This window comes from Netta rufina, assembly GCF_964035555.1.
Source record: "Netta rufina genome assembly, chromosome: 1".
NCBI lineage: Eukaryota > Metazoa > Chordata > Aves > Anseriformes > Anatidae > Netta > Netta rufina.
In genome coordinates this window covers 26,973,912-26,990,662 of record NC_140123.1, presented here as the reverse complement: position 1 = coordinate 26,990,662, position 16,751 = coordinate 26,973,912, and the positions used below count along the sequence as shown (strand labels likewise).

Here is a 16,751-nt window from a genome sequence, read left to right as displayed (position 1 = left end):
GAACTATCTTTGGGTCCAATTTCAGGATTCTATCTAAGACCCTAACAGCCAAAGCCTTCCATGGCCCTTCGTGACATATTCTGTTGGAGATGACAGTGACTTGCCTGTTAACTGATATCAGATGGAAGTAATATGGATCCTCGGCAATTTAAGAATCATGTATTATTCATGAAATAAGCAGTAATTAACTACAACAGGCATTTTCTGAGATATTCAAGATCCTTTAGAATATGACTAGGTTTTCTATTTGTGGGGAGAGAATCATATAGCTATACATATGATTTGCTCACAACAAGGTAGGCAATTTTGTAATAGCTGAAGAAAAGGTATTTATAAGAATCATATCAATAAAAATAATATTTAATACTGACTTTTAAAAAGAAAGAATTCAGATTGGAAGGAGTGGGAGGCTGTCAACTTGGTATTTTTAATAAATGTGTATACCCACATAATTATGTAAACATTATGCATATTGGCCTAGTTGCTCTAGACTATTAGAAACTACAGAACAAAATTCATGGTCATGTCTCCTTCTCCAGAAAAAAAAATAAAAAAATATTACGAATCCAAAAATATATGTAAATATGTATCACAAAGGGACTGGTGGCAGTCTCTGGTCTAACTGTCTGCTCAAACATTGGTCAGTGTAAGTAGATCAGATATGTTTTTTTTTTTCTAAGTGAGTGTTGAATGCTTCAGAGGGTGGCAATTCCCTAACATCTCTGTGGAAATTATTTCAGTATTATATTCATCATTAGTGAAAAGACTTTTCCAAAATGAGTCCTTCAAGCTGTAGTATTGCCCCCGGCTCAACGTAGCGCCTGTCCATATTGGATGGCATGGCCATATTGCATGGTACATCCTAGGAAAGTGTGTCTATGTTATGTCTGTAATTTCTCTTCAAGTAATTTTAGGTTATTAGTAACTCTCTCTTAGCCTCTTCTTCCCCACACCTAAGAAGCCCAGTTGGCTCAACCTCTCGGTAAGTATCATCTTGGCTTCATTGGACCCCCTCTGGCTTCCCATATATTAGTAAATAAACAGATATTCTGGAGAATATAATTTCCAAAATAAATTATTTATATGCCGCTATTCCATTTACCATATAATAGAAATAGTCAATCTTTCCACTGCCAGACTGATGAATGTCGTTCAAAGTAACACGTAAGGTATCTCCGGGTGCCAGGACAGTATGTGGGATGCTGATGCTGAGGTAGTTGTGGTTAGCAGACTGGTATCTTTCAGCTCTGATACTGGCTTCTGGTGATTCTAATTTTTCTTTTCCTTCTTCAGCCTTTACCTGTCAGAGGAAAAAAGGACAAAGTGTCCGTTAAGAGACAATAATGTCAGTCTTAATTCATATCTTGCTGGGTTATTTAGAAAATGCTGGGAAATGAAATGAGTCTTTACTAAGATTCATTAGCAGAACCTGGCATCTGTAAAAACACATGATTTTCACTACTTATTACCTGATGCTATTTGGTCTTTTGCCATATTTCTGCTTGATAGTTTTCAGGTCTGTCTTCTTCTGAATCAGAATCTATGGTTTAAGATCACAGAGTGGTACTTCAACAGCTTTTTTTCTCTTTCTATATTGTGCACATAATTGAACCCTCTGATATAGTCCAAATGTAGACTAGAGTCTGTATTGGACATGAACTTTTCCTACAGCCTCTTCTCATCATTTGGTGTTACTTCTCATGGTGTTGTTTACAGTTCCATTCCCTTCCCCCATGCCAAGAAAATGCACATCTGAACCACACAAAGTTGTGCCATGACCCATACACATATTCCCAAAGGTCTGATGTACAAGAATGTCATTAACTTCAGTGAGGCATCCCTCAGGGCTCTGATCTATGTAATATCTTATACAACCTTGACAAAGTTATGCAAAGCTATGGTGTAAGAAATCATGTTCCCTTCTCTGTGCTAACAATGAAAACTGAACATCTTCACAAGTCACAAGTTTGCAACAGTCTTATGAGCTCTTCTCAACAGTATGTTTTTAAACCTGAATGTTTGGGTTTTCTTTACCATTATTTGAAGTGTTTGGGCATCTGCAGGGATGTCGAATGTAAAGTGGACTAGGCCCTCTTTATTAGAAGGTGCAGTCTTCTTCATGGAGGACTTTCCAGGTGAGGTGACAGTAGCAGTGACAGACAGAGAGGCAGCAGGAGAGCCATCAACCAAAGTGACAGAGGCCTATATAAAAAAAAAAAAAAAAAAAAAAAAGTCTTTTTCCATTATTTGAAGGAAGGGTAGTGAAGGGTAGTGATTGACTAAGTCTGGACTCCTTCTAAGATAAAAATCAATGAACACAGATTAACAGCTGCTCCATATTTTCATGTAGCATCTGTTACAGATCTCATCAGATCCCAGAGATAGTTTACTTTAACTACTTTTAGATAAATTGCTAGCCTTAATTACTTATAGAAAATGTTGTAGGAAAACTTGAAGGTGTGAAGTTTAAAATTTCAAAAAAAAAAAAAAGTTAAATGCACTTTAAAAAAAGTAAACACCCTGTATTTCATTTTTCAGAACTTTAATTTGATATAGGATTGATCTAATGAAATGTGATTCTTTTAACATTTCCATAATGAAAGAGGAAGAGACTGTTACATGTTTTATAAACCACTGCAGTGCAACAGTGCACAGATGACTTCCAGAACAGAAACACCGAAGTTTCTGGCTTTGATTTCCCTGTTTAAGCTGAAGACAAACCAGAAACACCAACAGTAGCTCCTTGTTGGTCCTGTTCCTGAAGGTCTCTCCTACAGAACTCCCAGTGGATCAGATAAGGATTTTATAAACATAACAGATATAAATCCCTTGCTATGGAAGAACAGATAGCTAAATACTACATACCACAACAGAGAAGGGGGCTCCAGGCACAAAGTACTTTTTGGTGTTAGACAGATCAACCACATAAGGAGATTTCACAAACTTCACATTGCTGAGTTCCTCTTCCCTCATCTCACCACCTGTTAATACCAAACAGTATATGTTGCTGTGAGAGCGGTAACTATTTACTTGCTTATTATGGTTTTCCATTTTTATGATTCATCCCATTTTAAGCAGTGCATATAAAGCAAATTAAAATATGAACTCTCCCCAAAGATCTTCAGTCCTAAGAAGACGAAGAGATGGATACAGACCAACCACGGCAGGGTCAGTGCAAGGGCAGCTCCAAGTGTCTGCTGCTCCAGCAGGATGGCACTGGCAGCTGCCTGCTCTCCACAGCTTGGAAATGGAGAGCTGCAAAGGGCTGTTTTCCTCACAGCACAAAAATTCACCTCTAACACATCAGTTGGTACAAGGCGTTTGCAGACACAGAATGCACAAATACAACTGTTTGTGCTGAGGCTGTGGTCCTGCCTCTCTGACCAGCTTGGGCTTTGTTACTGGGAGAAGGTTGTGTAAAATCTCATGAAAAAGTCATTCAGAATCAGTAGGGGGACTTAAATCTCTAATTTTCTGAAAGTTTTTATTTATTTATCTATTTATTTATTTCAGTTTTGGCTACTGGTAATGGCATCTGCTTCTCATCTAAGATGCTAATTTCTAGTTAAAGCACTTCCTCCAGCTACTTCTAAAAACATGACTTGCTTTAAACTAAAAAAAAAAAAAAAGCTTACATTCAAAGTCCTTATTTTTTACTTTTAACACTCTGAGCTTCAAAGGTGCCAGTAGAGTCTGCTGGCCTTGCCCTGTCATGCATATAAGTAACATTAAAGCCAGCAAGTCTGCAAGTGTGGAGGCAACCTGTGTGTGGAGAGGAGAGGAAGTGTTCACAGAGTTGTAGAGACTGTGTTGCATGATGAGATACATCATGCTGGTGTGGTAATGGGATGGAAAGTCTCTTGCAATAGGTGCTGTAGGAATAGTACATACAGGTGCCTACAGTAAATATACTATAAACTTGCACGGCTGGAATGCATTTGACTTAATTTTAAGATTCTAAGGAATTCTAATAAATATTCAGGATTTTTAGGATATTTTTTAGGATTCTAGTAATTCTAAGCTGAGTAACTAGACTACTTTTACAGTCAGCGGGAACCAACACCCCTAGAGTACTGTTTATCCCATCCATCCTGCCTACTGAATATACAAGTGTCTCAGTATCTAGCTCTGACGAGATATTTTACTCCAGACTACTAAAATAAAACAGACCAATCCCATCTTAAACAACAATAGGACAAATATTGTCTAAGTTTGAAGGGTCAGCTCCATCGCTCTACAGCTACCTCATGGAGGCTACAATGAGGTGGGGATGGGGTTCTTCAGTTTTAGGTCTGATTTAAGTGGCTCCCAGAAGAGGGAGCTAGGGTTTGCTGCCAGTTCTTGGCCAGCTGGTATGCTGGGAACATGATCTCCTAGGCATCACATTTTCAATAGGAATCTAGGGGGACTGTTGAAATGATCAACTAATAATCTAACAGCAGAATGTTTCTGTAGATGGCTTACTGCAGCACTAGGTGTGGAAAGATGGCAATAAGATACAGTCTGATAAAACTGTGGGAAGGCATAAGGAGTCATAAGGGTTAGATCCTTCTCTACATCACACTGTGGCTGTGGTATATGTCTCACCTTTACACCAATAGCTCAACAAGCTGAGGAGCAAAGCAAGTTAAGGCACAGAGCCCAGCTAGTAACTTTGTAGGTAAGGAGTAGGCCTGGCTGAAGCAAGTGCTCAAACAAGGTCTCAAGGGAAGCAATTTAGTTGCTTCCAAAGAGTTGACTGATGCTGCTTCAGATAGTCTAGAATATCTTAGATATCCTCACAGGGCTGCTTAACATGGGCCAAGATCTCCCACGTGAAGGATCATCCCAGAAGAAGATCAACATAAATATTACAGACTGCATCAGCTAAGGCATTGTATACTCACTTGCAGTTTCTACAGCAGTAACAGCAACGTATAAATGAAACCCTTCTAGAGTAGAAATACTCCTACTTAGTTTTTCTTCCAAACGTGATGTATTTAAAGTAACTCTTCCTTTTCCATTTTGAATCTAAAACAGAAGTGGAAAAAAAAAAAAGTGACAGCCCTTGCTGGTTTGTTGCGATTAGCACAAATTTGTTGCTCATAGCATGACTGTGGTAGTACATGGATCTATCTTTTGATGATTTCTTACAGTATTCAGCTCACCTGGGGTAAATATGAATAATTCCACTGAACTCCAGTACTTACTGATAGCTGTTGTTCCAGGCCTGGAAGAAAGACTTTATTCTCAGTTCCATCTATTATTCCAAATCGCACGTATGCAGCTCCTTGAATCCCTTTTCCATAAGAGTGCCTTTGGAAGGAAGAGAAGAAGGGAGATTAATCAGTAAATTTATAAAAGTGAGGTGAGCATAAATCAGACTATTCATTTTATGCTGCAATAAAATAGGGATATTTGTGGGTATTCTGACTGTAACTAATAGCTTGTAAATGAAAAATAGTCCCACCCACTGATAAGGAAGACTTTTGTAAGATATCCATGTACAAAGCACTGATTTCACATCCTGACAAATATATGGAGTAAACTGCATTGACAGAATCACATCTGGAGACATCATCTGACAAAATAAATACATGTACTGCAGTAATTTAAACATTTTATTTTATTTTGTTTTATTTTACAAATTAAGGAAAACTTTAGTTGGGGAGATACGTGAGGTCTCTTGAAATTCATCCCCTTCACAGACAGCAAGGGAGGCATCTATTTAATTTGGAAGAACAGCTAATTCCTTTGTATTAGATAACTCATGAGCGGAGCAATTGTATCAGGGACCAATGTGAAGTGTTTGTACCTCTGAAGACTTCCAGAGTCAGAGCTCACCTGCTGAAGTTTTCATATCTGCACTAGGCAAAGTAGACACCGGCCACCCTGTGCATCTTCTATACATTTAGGAAATGTAGCACAGAGACCCCTTCTAAGTGAACTATTTGCCAGATACGCATCTGGTCAGAACACCATTGAGCTCTCCCTACTGGAAGAGTTCAATGGATGGAGAGATAGAACAGGGCACATTGTTGGACCTGGCAGGCTCCTTTCTCAAGGAAACCCTGGCAGATGGCATCCTCCTGCAGCACAGCTTGTACTGTGCCTGTACTCATGCCATAGAAACAGAACAGTTCGTGTGAGGGACCTGTAACTGTCATCTAGTCCAACCTCCAGTGTTGTTGTCACTTGCTTGTGGAAATCCTGTTTCTTTTCAGTTCTATAATGGATTTTTTTTTTTTAAAATGGTGATTCTTTTGAACTGGCTTGATCAGCAGCACTGATCTATACCAGTGCTAAAATTCAAAAGTGAGGTTTCTCAGTGGACTATGAGGCAATTGTTATGAAAACTGCTTAAAATGAAAGAACTGAGAGAAACAACGATCAATATGAGAAACAACAATTAATATATCAAATAACTGTTCATTACACACATGGCCAATTCAGAGAAGTAAGTTCAGTTATCAGGAATTCTATCTGTTGATTGTGATGAAAGTCAAGCAAGCCTGTTTAACCCCGCTAGGACCTTTTCCAATTAAAACAAATAAACAAACAAAAAAAACCAACATCATATTCAACATCATTTTTCCTCTTAAAAATGATAGTAATGTGGATTGAAGCATATATGAAGGAATTGTTCCATCTGTAAACTCAAAATTGAGTGTTGCAAAGGCATAAAGAGAAAAGTTTATAAAGGATCAAAATATTAAAGCCAGTTATCACTGATATTATCAGGTAATTATGATTAAAGTTAATAGAGTTATCTGGGGAGTGCTCCATGGCTAAGGCCAGGCCTGTGACAAGCACTAGCCAAAGGGCTAGTATTCAAGCTCCATGTCTTGGGAACCTTTCCTGGGACAGTTCCACTAACTGCACACGTGCTTCAAAGGTGTCATGTTCAAGTACAACCAAAGCCTCCTGAGAGTAATTCCTCATGTAAGGGGAACACCTAATAAATAATAACTCAGAATATATGTTATAATAATTATAACTCAGATTATTATAATAATAATAACTCAGATAATTTTTAACAATAATTTGTTTGCTGTTCTCAAAGTGGAGGGTTTTCTGAAGTCAAATGCAAGATGAAACAGACATGGTGTCAGGAGTGATGATATTTAAACCATGTGACACTCCCATAGTTTAACGTTAATATTTAATGCCTATCTAATTAAAGCTTTAAGCACAGTTACTTGAAAGGTCAGTTGCTGTCAGTGCTTGACAAAGTCACAAAGTTTAGCTGTATAGATGAGGCTTTTTTACTGTAATCTGCATACTATATTAACAATTTTAATACCTGGCTCTTTCCTCCCTTCTGTATTGACTATCTTCTCCTTACCAATCCCATCGAATACTGAGATGATGCAAATTACTGCCCAACAGTGACTAATCAGGAACATATTCTTATACTATTCAGTTATATGTATGTTTGCAAAAAAACACTACTCCAGGGGGCTTTGACTAATAAGCTTAATTAAATACCTTGATATAATGAAAAAAAATTGTTCTGTATTAGTAAATTACCAGAACTTAAACTCACTGTCATAACATATCCTAACATTAATTGTGAGGATATAAGAGTAGTATAAACAAATAGTTATTATTGTATTTTTTTTTTGTATTATGCAAAAATTATGCAGTTATTTTTGTATTATGCAACAAAAAATTGCACACCAATAAAAATCAAAATATTAAAAGTAAATAGATACAGTAATTTTTTTTTTTTTTTTAAATGGCTCAAAAATAAGTAATGAGTATTTAATACATTTTATACTGTTCACTTTCCTGTATCTTGGGTACTATTTATGTGCATAAAACTTACCCAATCTTTAACACTAGCAACAATTTAACAATATAAACTACAATAACTTGTTGTGATCCCTTTTTTATTTTATCTTTAAAGAATGTTAAGGAACATGGTTAATCTGAAAAAAACAGGACGTGCTGACATTTTTAAGAAGGTGTTTTTAGTGAAGGCCTGGCGTTACTAGCTGATAGTGTGTGTTCAACTCTCTTCTCACACATCAAAATTGTCCTAAAATATGTCTGAGCTTTTGTCTAAATAGGGAGAAATAAGCAGGATAATTATTACATTGTTACTAAGATAATGCAGAGTACCTTATTTCAGGATATATATTGCAAGATATATATACATATCCTCAAAACCAAAGAAAATAAAAAGGTGAACAGAAGCAGTAAAATGGTCCTTGTTTCTTTGAAACTGAAAAGATTCCTCCCAACTATGAAAGAAGACCAGCTGTCTGTGCTCCTCTCACACAATTTATTCCTCTTCCAAAATAAAAAACACCTGTACCAGGTCCTAACTTAACCACCACAGAGACAGCAAGACATTAATTCAAAATTCTCAAATTTTTTCTTCCAAACTTCACTGGGCTTTGTGGAGATTTCATACCCCCAAATTTTCACATCCAAACTTTAATCCATCTCTGTTTGAATTGCATTAAATAGCAACATCTGAGGCTTTAGATTGTTTCTAAATGTTTAAATCAAAAAGTAAAAAGGAAAACAGACTATCAGTTTGTCTGTAACCTTTTATAGCAACACAGAGGAGAATCCTAAACCACCATCCTATTTCTAAAAGTATAAAGCATTCAGAAAATCTTTTTCCATTTTAGGTCACCACCACCTGGACCCATGTAGTGTTTTACACTGATGCCTCAAATGTCAGTGGAGAGGAAACAGAGATTATGCAAGACTAAAATCAGATTCAAGGAAAGCCTGAACATGGTTAACTGTTAATGATGAGGAGAGGAGGAAGCAGTGAAGTTCATTACCTACTTATTTGCATCTTAAAATAACATTTATTTAAACACACTTACTTTGCCTCAATATCAAATATAAAGTTCTCATTCCAGATGGAGTAGTATGGCTGGAGTGGGATGAGCTTGACTTCAAAAGATGGAAGCTCTACATGAAAAAAAAAAAAAAAAGAAGAAAAAAAGAAGAAAGAAAAAAAGACAACAAAATGTCACGGCATGTGTATTTAAACATATCATAAACTCCTGGCATGTTACAACACCCCCTGAGAGGATGGAACTGCCTTTTAGTTTGGATCAGCATTCTGAAAAAAATCTCCTGATCACTTTCCCTTACTCTTATTTGCTTCACCTAATGAAGCAGTCTTGAAGCACAAAATATGGATTTATCCCATGACGGTAATCCAGAAAATCCTAATTTTCTGATTTTATTATCTGATCCTCGATATAGGCATTTACAGGTGATGCAGTAGGATCCACTGCTCTGTTACTAGTTACCCACTAGCTAAAAAAACACATAGATTTGTTAAAATGACATTTTCATAAAGTCCAGGGGTTTGTTTCTCTTTGTTTGTTTTAAAGGAACAAAACATACTCAAATTTTCAAGAAAGCATAATTTCAGCACACGTATCAAGTCATTTATTCCTTCAAATTTTTGTATTTCTACGTTTTTATTCTTTTACACTATGTACATGTATTTCCTTACAGAAAGATTTTCTGAATGCGGGGACAACTCAAATCATCTTCTAAACTGCATTTCACTGTGAGAAAATGTCTAGATTTTTAATTTTTTTTTTCCATTCTAGTCTTTAATGAAGTTCTTAACCAGCATTTGAATGGTTTTAATAGCTCATCTCTGAACAAGGATGATTTGTGACAAATGTTGCTGAGTTTGTATAAAAATGAAATGTGTTTTTGTTGTTGTTGATTGCTTGTTATTCCAAATGTATGTGTAAGACACACAAAAATTCTCCTTCCATAAATCAGACATAGCCATGAGGAACTGAACACATTGTGAATCATGTCCTTAGTACCTAACTACAGTCAGGTTTTATCACTGCTGTATATCTTGTAACTAAGAGCAATGGCCTCATATATATCATCCAAATTGAATATTCTCTTACCATATTTTTTAACTTCAAATTCCGCTGAAACATTGGACATTTCATAACTATTAAACCAGGCTTTGATTTTCCAGCTTCCAGGCCTAAAGTTGAGATTCAGCAGAAAATAGTTAAGATTCCTCAGATATTTTATGATTTTAACATATCTAAATTATTGCTAAATATTATTTTTTTCCTTTCTTTTATCTGTTCCCAAACCAATTTATTAACTTTTTTTTTTTTTTTTTTGAAAATCCCACAGAAATAGAGATCTCACTATGTATTCCCTATAGCTTATCTTCATTGTGATGTTAAAATCAGGCCAGCATGCAAAAACACGTTGAATATTAAGTAAAAGCTTAAGCCTGTTTCAAATCAGAGGTATTACACTTCACAAGCGAAGCCTTTACAGAAGTGTTATCATGAGTGTAGTTATACAGTAGTGCAAACAGTTAAGCAGTTTGACAAATTGTTCCTTAGCAGGATAAAGGTTGTTAACCATAGTGTATTAACATTAAAGCCAAGATGAGGTGCCTAAAGGAAGCCTGTAGAAAGAGACATTTGGATGTGTGAACTGTTTTAATGAACAAGGCATAGTAACGTACTCGGCAATGTCAGGTATTTCAAAATTTTCACTGAACGCTGTTTTTATTTTCCGTTCTGACTTTTTAACCACCATTCCTTTTGAATTCTGTAGAGAGAGAGAGGAAACATGCAAACATAAAACAGGTGCCAAGCAAGAAGCTCAAGTTCCTATACTGGTCCTAAGAATGACATGCTCTATTTAGTTCTTTACCTTAATTTTCATGCTTTACACCTCCCTCCATGCACCTGACATTGGCCAAAAATTAGTAGCTATACCTCACAATATATATGTATTGATGAGATGAGATGAGATGAGATGAGATGAGATGAGATGAGATGAGATGAGATGAGATGAGATGAGATGAGATGGAGATGAGATGAGAGAAAATATATTTTTATATATATATACATCTTTACTCTTGTACCTTTTGTGGAAGCCCTTCATAGTACCTGTTCTGACTAAGCATTTATTAAAAGTAGTGGGTTTTTTTGTATACTCACTAGCACAGTAATTGTAACTGTGTCTTCTGCTGGCCTCATAGCATTGTCCAAAATGAAGATCCTGTATTTTACTGTTTAGTAGAAGGAAAAAAAAAAAAAAGTGTTCACATATTTGTTTCTGTTTTTTCTAGATAACAATTATTATTAGCTCTTACATGAGTATCAAGTTTAACATAAAACTATTTTCAAGAAGAGAAATTATTATGTTTTGTTTGTTTGTTTGTTTGTTTTTAAAGATTGCATTCTTCCATATTCTTACACGTTATATGATTGAACAAGTATCTCTTTAAAGCAACTTCTGAAAAATATGCAGGGAACTTCACCACTCTACCTCCTTCCCCTCCCACCCCCACCCCCACTCCCTTGTGTTCCTTATGCAGTCAAGGACTACTTTTTTTTTTTTTTTTTTTTTTTACCTCCCTCTATTTTTAAATAAAGTAAGTAACAAAACCATTGTGGCCTTAAAGTGCAAAGGATGCTTAGTGCTGGCATTGCAAACAGGAGGAAGGTCCTTTCTTTCTTGGAAGGTCCTTGCAATTTATTTTGTTTTCAGAAAGAAAGTCATTACTACGCTTTCTAAGCAAGAAGTGGATTTTTTATTTTATTTATTTCTCCCAATGGATGGAGAGAAAGACTTTCTGAATCCCGTGTCGTCTCCATGACAGTTGCTGTGATGCACACTTGATGTGCACTTCAGACCCTGAAGAAGCCCTGGATGCAGAGTGCAAATCTAGCGTGGTGGTGTGCTATGCACAGAGAGAGCTGGGGTTAAAAACAAGATTTACATTAACTAGAATCAAGTCATTTTTACTTTTTAAAATCATGCCCTTGTCACATTTATATTCAGCATCTGAAGTGCTGCATTTTTATCTTAACCTTTGGAATCTGGTGTGTATATAGGCTTGTCTGTCTGAATGAAAATGTAGCCTTTCTTGGAGGACAGGAGGATGCGGATGTTTTCAACAGCCTCCTTATAAAGGTCCCTGCTTTCGGTGACAAGCAGAATATACGGCCTTTTACTCTTCTTGAACACATCTTGCTGCAGAAATTCTGGCTTGACCTGAAGATAACAAAAAGAAGAACCACATAGAATCAGACATGAACTTGGTAACTTCAGAGCCAGACAACTGGGGGCCAAAACTACCCAAAAGGCTTAAACCATTTAATTAGCACCATTCAACGGAAGATACTCAAGTCTTTCTTTGACATCTTATTTTTAAGTAGAAATGTTATTCTTCCATTCTATGCCATAGAAATAACAATTTTTATTGTTCAGTGTCAATAACTCAATCTCAGTGACTTTTCTTCAGTCTACATGCATGTCAAATTTCAGTTACCACACCATTTGGTAGCTGCATCCCCTAATCCTTCTTTGCTAAAATCTTGTCCCTGAGATCAGAACTTTAATTCATGCAGGTTTCTAAACATCTTGTTCAAGAGGAACCTGATTTGACACCTCAGCTTTTAGCTTTGTTAGTTATCAGATCTAAACCAAGTCTTGCTGTGTGCTGTTTTCCAACCAAATATCCCAAACTAGTACTCCTGAATCAAATGCTGCTGGACTTCACAGAATCATGTCAGCAGCAAATGATGTAAAGTGGGTGTAAAGTTACATTAAACAACTTACAAGTTTTTCAAGCTTTCCCCTCTCTTGTAGGATGGCCAAGAAAATAAGGCCAAGAATACAGTCCCAGGAATTAAACTGCTACACGCACAAACAGATAAACAAAAAATGTATCTATAAAAGAATTACAAAACAATTAAATGTTTTAAAATTAAATTTCATTACTGATCTACAGTGATGAAAAGGCACTCTTCCAAAATCTGTTCCAAATATCAATATGTTGAATGTGTTTTATGATTAAGCAATTTATATCACCAGGTGTTTAAAACACATCATTATGATGGTAGACTTACCATCATTTTTTTCATCTCTTGGTAGTTATTCTCTTGGTTAAGGTTAAAGACGATCCTCTCTGATAGAAGCCGATTTCTCATCTCATCTTTGAAGTATGCGGTAACTTGCAGGGGGCTTTTTGCTCCATGAACTTGAATGGTTATTGTCTCCTCTGTGCCCACATGTACCACATTTGGGGCAGTGATGAGAAATCTAAAACAACATAGAAGTACATTAACCAAAATGATTCTGCATAATACAAAGTCCAGACAATGTGAATTCTATAGAAACAAAAAAAAAAAAAAAAAAAGTGGACTTGTCAGTTCCACTGTCACAAAATGGCTGAGGTTGGAAGGGCCTTGTGGAGATCACCTAGCCCACCGCACTTGCTAGTTACAGTATATGTTAAAAGAAGGTATTTTCTCCCTGACTGAACCCCAATTTCTGAATCATCACATTTAAGCCCTACAAAAGATCAACCCTATAGACAGGTGAAAAACAGAGCAAAACAACCACAAAAACAACAAAAACACATTCGTATGTCCCAGGGACTGCTTATGTTATTAATAGCCTCCTAGAACCTTTGGAGAAAATTCTACAGAATCAACTTTCTAAAGACAAAAAAAAAAAAAAAAAACAAACAGCCATGGATTAAGAGCCAATGCATATGAATGGATATGTGTAAGTACATACTTGATACTATGAATTCACATATCTTCATGTACTAGTAGTTACATTATGCCAGGTTATACTTTAATATGTCAGAAGGTATCAATTTCATATGTAACTGTATGTATGGAATTTCAAGCAGCTGATCTTCCCTTAGATGATGTCATTAATGAAAAGCTGGTAATGCAAGACCATGGAAAGTAAGACCACAACCTTAACAAGACTATGGAACAGGTTGAGATTCAGTTTTCTCTCTATTATTTCCCTTTTTCTTATCTCCATGGTATTACTTAGTAATTATTTTCATGACCTTTAAAATGTAGATCATGACTCTTGACCTCTTTTTTCAAGTACCCTTTCCCCACAAAAGTTGGACAACTATGGGAAGAGCTATGTATTAATGGCATTAATGGCATTAATGGCACATACATGAAGAACAGTTCTGGGCTCAGAAAGCCGTTTTTTGACAACGATTATTTTGCAGAAGTTTTCTAAAGAGGTAAAAAGTAAATGATTGCACCATTATCAGAATAGCTTGACTGAACGTTCCTTCTTTCTTTTTTCTGTATTTATTTATATATATATATATATTTACCTTTTTAAATTGACATTTCTTCTTTCTTAAGTTTATAAAATGAAAGTATATAGCAAGGAGGGATTAAAGGTGATATGATTTTTTCAATAGAAACTAAAATTGCTTCCATATGATTAATGAAATGTATCACATAATGTAAATCTTCACATAAACATAGGAAATTTGAGAAAGAAAAACACAGAGCAAACTTCAATAAACATTAAAAGGTTTTGTCATTTTTACGTGTACATTCATGAAACTACTTTCTAGTATTTCTAGTTTACAATGACTAATGACACTTGTCTTTCAGTTACATCTATCCTTATGCAACACTTGATCCCAATCTTTATTGTTTCCATATGTTTTCTCTAATTCTTTAGTCAGGCAAGACATCTCTGTGCATTCAAATGCTTGAATGATGAGGGGAAATTTTTCACTTTCAGCTGTGTTCATTGTCATTTCTCGCAGACTGAGAGGGATTTGTTCTGAAAGTGCCACTATGCCACCCACTTAGAGTCTGCTGGCTCTAGCAAAAGGGGAGTGAGTGAACTTATACACAACACGTCTTCACACAGAGAAAAGAGAATGCAACATTTGCTCACTGCAATAGCCCAAAGAAAATCAGGGATCTTCCAAAGGGTCTTTTTTTTTTTTTTTTTTTGGCAATACAGTTAGTTATTTAAAAGTTTATCTATGTGATAGCTCAGACCGATATGGCCATTAGCCTACACTGCCCACAATCTCAGCTAGCCAGAGAAAAGCCAGCTCTGGTCTCAAAGCATCATGATGATATTTTCTGGCATGATGTTCATTTTAACATACCTAGACCACTCAACACCGTGTTTGTCCCATACCCAATTACCTTGGAAAAAAATACCTTAATCCCCATTCCCACTAAGATTTTTTTTTACAGAAGACAATGCCTACGCTTTACTGAAGATGAAGCATGCATCCAGATGCATTTCTAGAAGGCAGAAATCTGCTCCTTGATAAAGCCATGCAGAAAGAGAAGCATGTGGGGCAGGAGATAACTTCAAGTGTGGTCTGGCATGGAAGGGGAAGAGGGCTTGTCCCATCTGCCGCAGATATATCATCAGAACTCTCCTCTAGCTATAGTAAGTGACTGAATCTACTTGATCCTGGTGGGAACACAGTGACTTCTGTCCCTCTGACCTATGGACCAGTTTGAAGGACCCTTAACATGCTGTATAGGATTTCTCAAAGAGTTATATCTATTTCTCCAGAACTAGAAGAACCAGTATCAACATATGCAAATCTACTACAATAAAGAATAAGTACAGAAAAGCCCTGAAGCTCTCCCAGATATGAAACCTTTGATTTCTGTAATGTATTAAATCGATTATAGAAAGGAATGACTTTTTTTTTTTTTTTTTCCAAGATTTGCAGATTCTGTAAATGTCAGAAGCTAAACAAGCAGCAATAGCATTATGAACATCATACTTCAATAGGACATCTTAAATTATTTTTCACTGAGAGCAGATCTTTCCTGTTGGAAAACAAAAGCACTATCAAGTTTCTTCCTTTTGCAGTTACAGGTTCTCTATTTAAGGTTACATAAATTTTCAGTGTTCCAAGGAACAGGCTTTTTAATTCTCTGCCAAGATCATGAGCATATCCTATTGTCTGTTTCAAGAGATTTCTTAGGAGTGAAAAAGTTAATAATAAAATGTACTTACGATGGTGCTTGCCGTGTATTGGCTAACAGCAAACAAAAGCTTGTCAAAAATACCAGCTTTTCCATTGGAAAACTCTATAACATCTGAAAAAACAGAGATACCAAAAATCCACCGTCAATGTGTCCTTTGTGTACACTTAGAAAGAAATGGCTGATGGCACACTGCACGTAAGAGCATTACCTATCTTGGTTATTTATTAATAACCTGCAAAGCTGTACAACCAATAATGACAGACATGTTAATTATGCACAAATTAATAGCTTGGGAGAGAGACATTCTGGATTAGCCAGAATTTTACATTTGGTTATTCATTCATTCTCTTCCCAGCTTCAGTATGGTCACCTTCCAGTAACTAACTATCATGTGCAGCATTCCCACAAATACTACCAAGTCAATCCCAAAATCAAACAAGTCACCATGGCTAAAAGAGAGGTTTTAAAGCAATCAAAAATGCGGATGACTGCATGAGGCAGATCCCTTCTCTATGTTATTACTTAACTCCAGGCATCTCTATAGTCCAGCAAAGGTGAGAGAAAGCTCCTTCTGGCTTAGATAGCACAAAAGGAATTGTGGTGGACATCTGCCTGTACAACTCAATCCCATCTGTAGTGCTTAAAGGGAAATCATCTGTTTTAACTTTAGTGGGATTAAAATGGATGTCTCTGAGCTAGTCAGTACAGTTTTCCTTCATGGTCAAGACCAAGGGTTTTCCCAGAGGGTCATTAGACTCCTCTTAGCATAAACATGTAAGATGACACATCAATAGAAGGCATTCCATCTTCAAAAAAGACACGCAATGCCTTAAATGCAGAATACTCAAATACAGGAAAAAATATGTCTGAAATGTAACTGCTTGTGCAAGAACCAGTTTTGATCAAAGCAAAATGAAAGAACAAACTGCAACTCACTTTGTGTCTCATTTTTGCAAGCCTTGGATTGTTGTCTCCCAAACATCATTTTGT

General features: G+C 36.2%; 1 protein-coding gene across 1 annotated transcript in view; it reads right to left on the bottom strand.

Annotated features, from left to right (window-relative positions):
- Positions 1 to 15,857, bottom strand: part of LOC311207332 (complement C4-A-like) — a gene marked incomplete at its 3' end in the record, with an annotated part of 45,796 nt that extends 29,939 nt beyond the window's left edge. Inside the window, exons 1-12 of the mRNA XM_084283329.1 lie at positions 15,790 to 15,857; positions 12,870 to 13,062; positions 11,829 to 12,012; positions 10,953 to 11,023; positions 10,472 to 10,557; positions 9,888 to 9,970; positions 8,826 to 8,913; positions 5,190 to 5,295; positions 4,887 to 5,010; positions 2,866 to 2,981; positions 2,035 to 2,202; positions 1,103 to 1,300 (exon numbers count right to left, since the gene is read on the bottom strand). Coding sequence (XP_084139455.1) covers positions 1,103 to 1,300; positions 2,035 to 2,202; positions 2,866 to 2,981; positions 4,887 to 5,010; positions 5,190 to 5,295; positions 8,826 to 8,913; positions 9,888 to 9,970; positions 10,472 to 10,557; positions 10,953 to 11,023; positions 11,829 to 12,012; positions 12,870 to 13,062; positions 15,790 to 15,854 — 1,482 coding nt within the window. The 5' untranslated portion in view covers positions 15,855 to 15,857. The remainder of the gene's footprint in view (positions 1 to 1,102; positions 1,301 to 2,034; positions 2,203 to 2,865; positions 2,982 to 4,886; positions 5,011 to 5,189; positions 5,296 to 8,825; positions 8,914 to 9,887; positions 9,971 to 10,471; positions 10,558 to 10,952; positions 11,024 to 11,828; positions 12,013 to 12,869; positions 13,063 to 15,789) is intronic.
- Between the last annotated feature and the right edge of the window lie 894 nt (positions 15,858 to 16,751).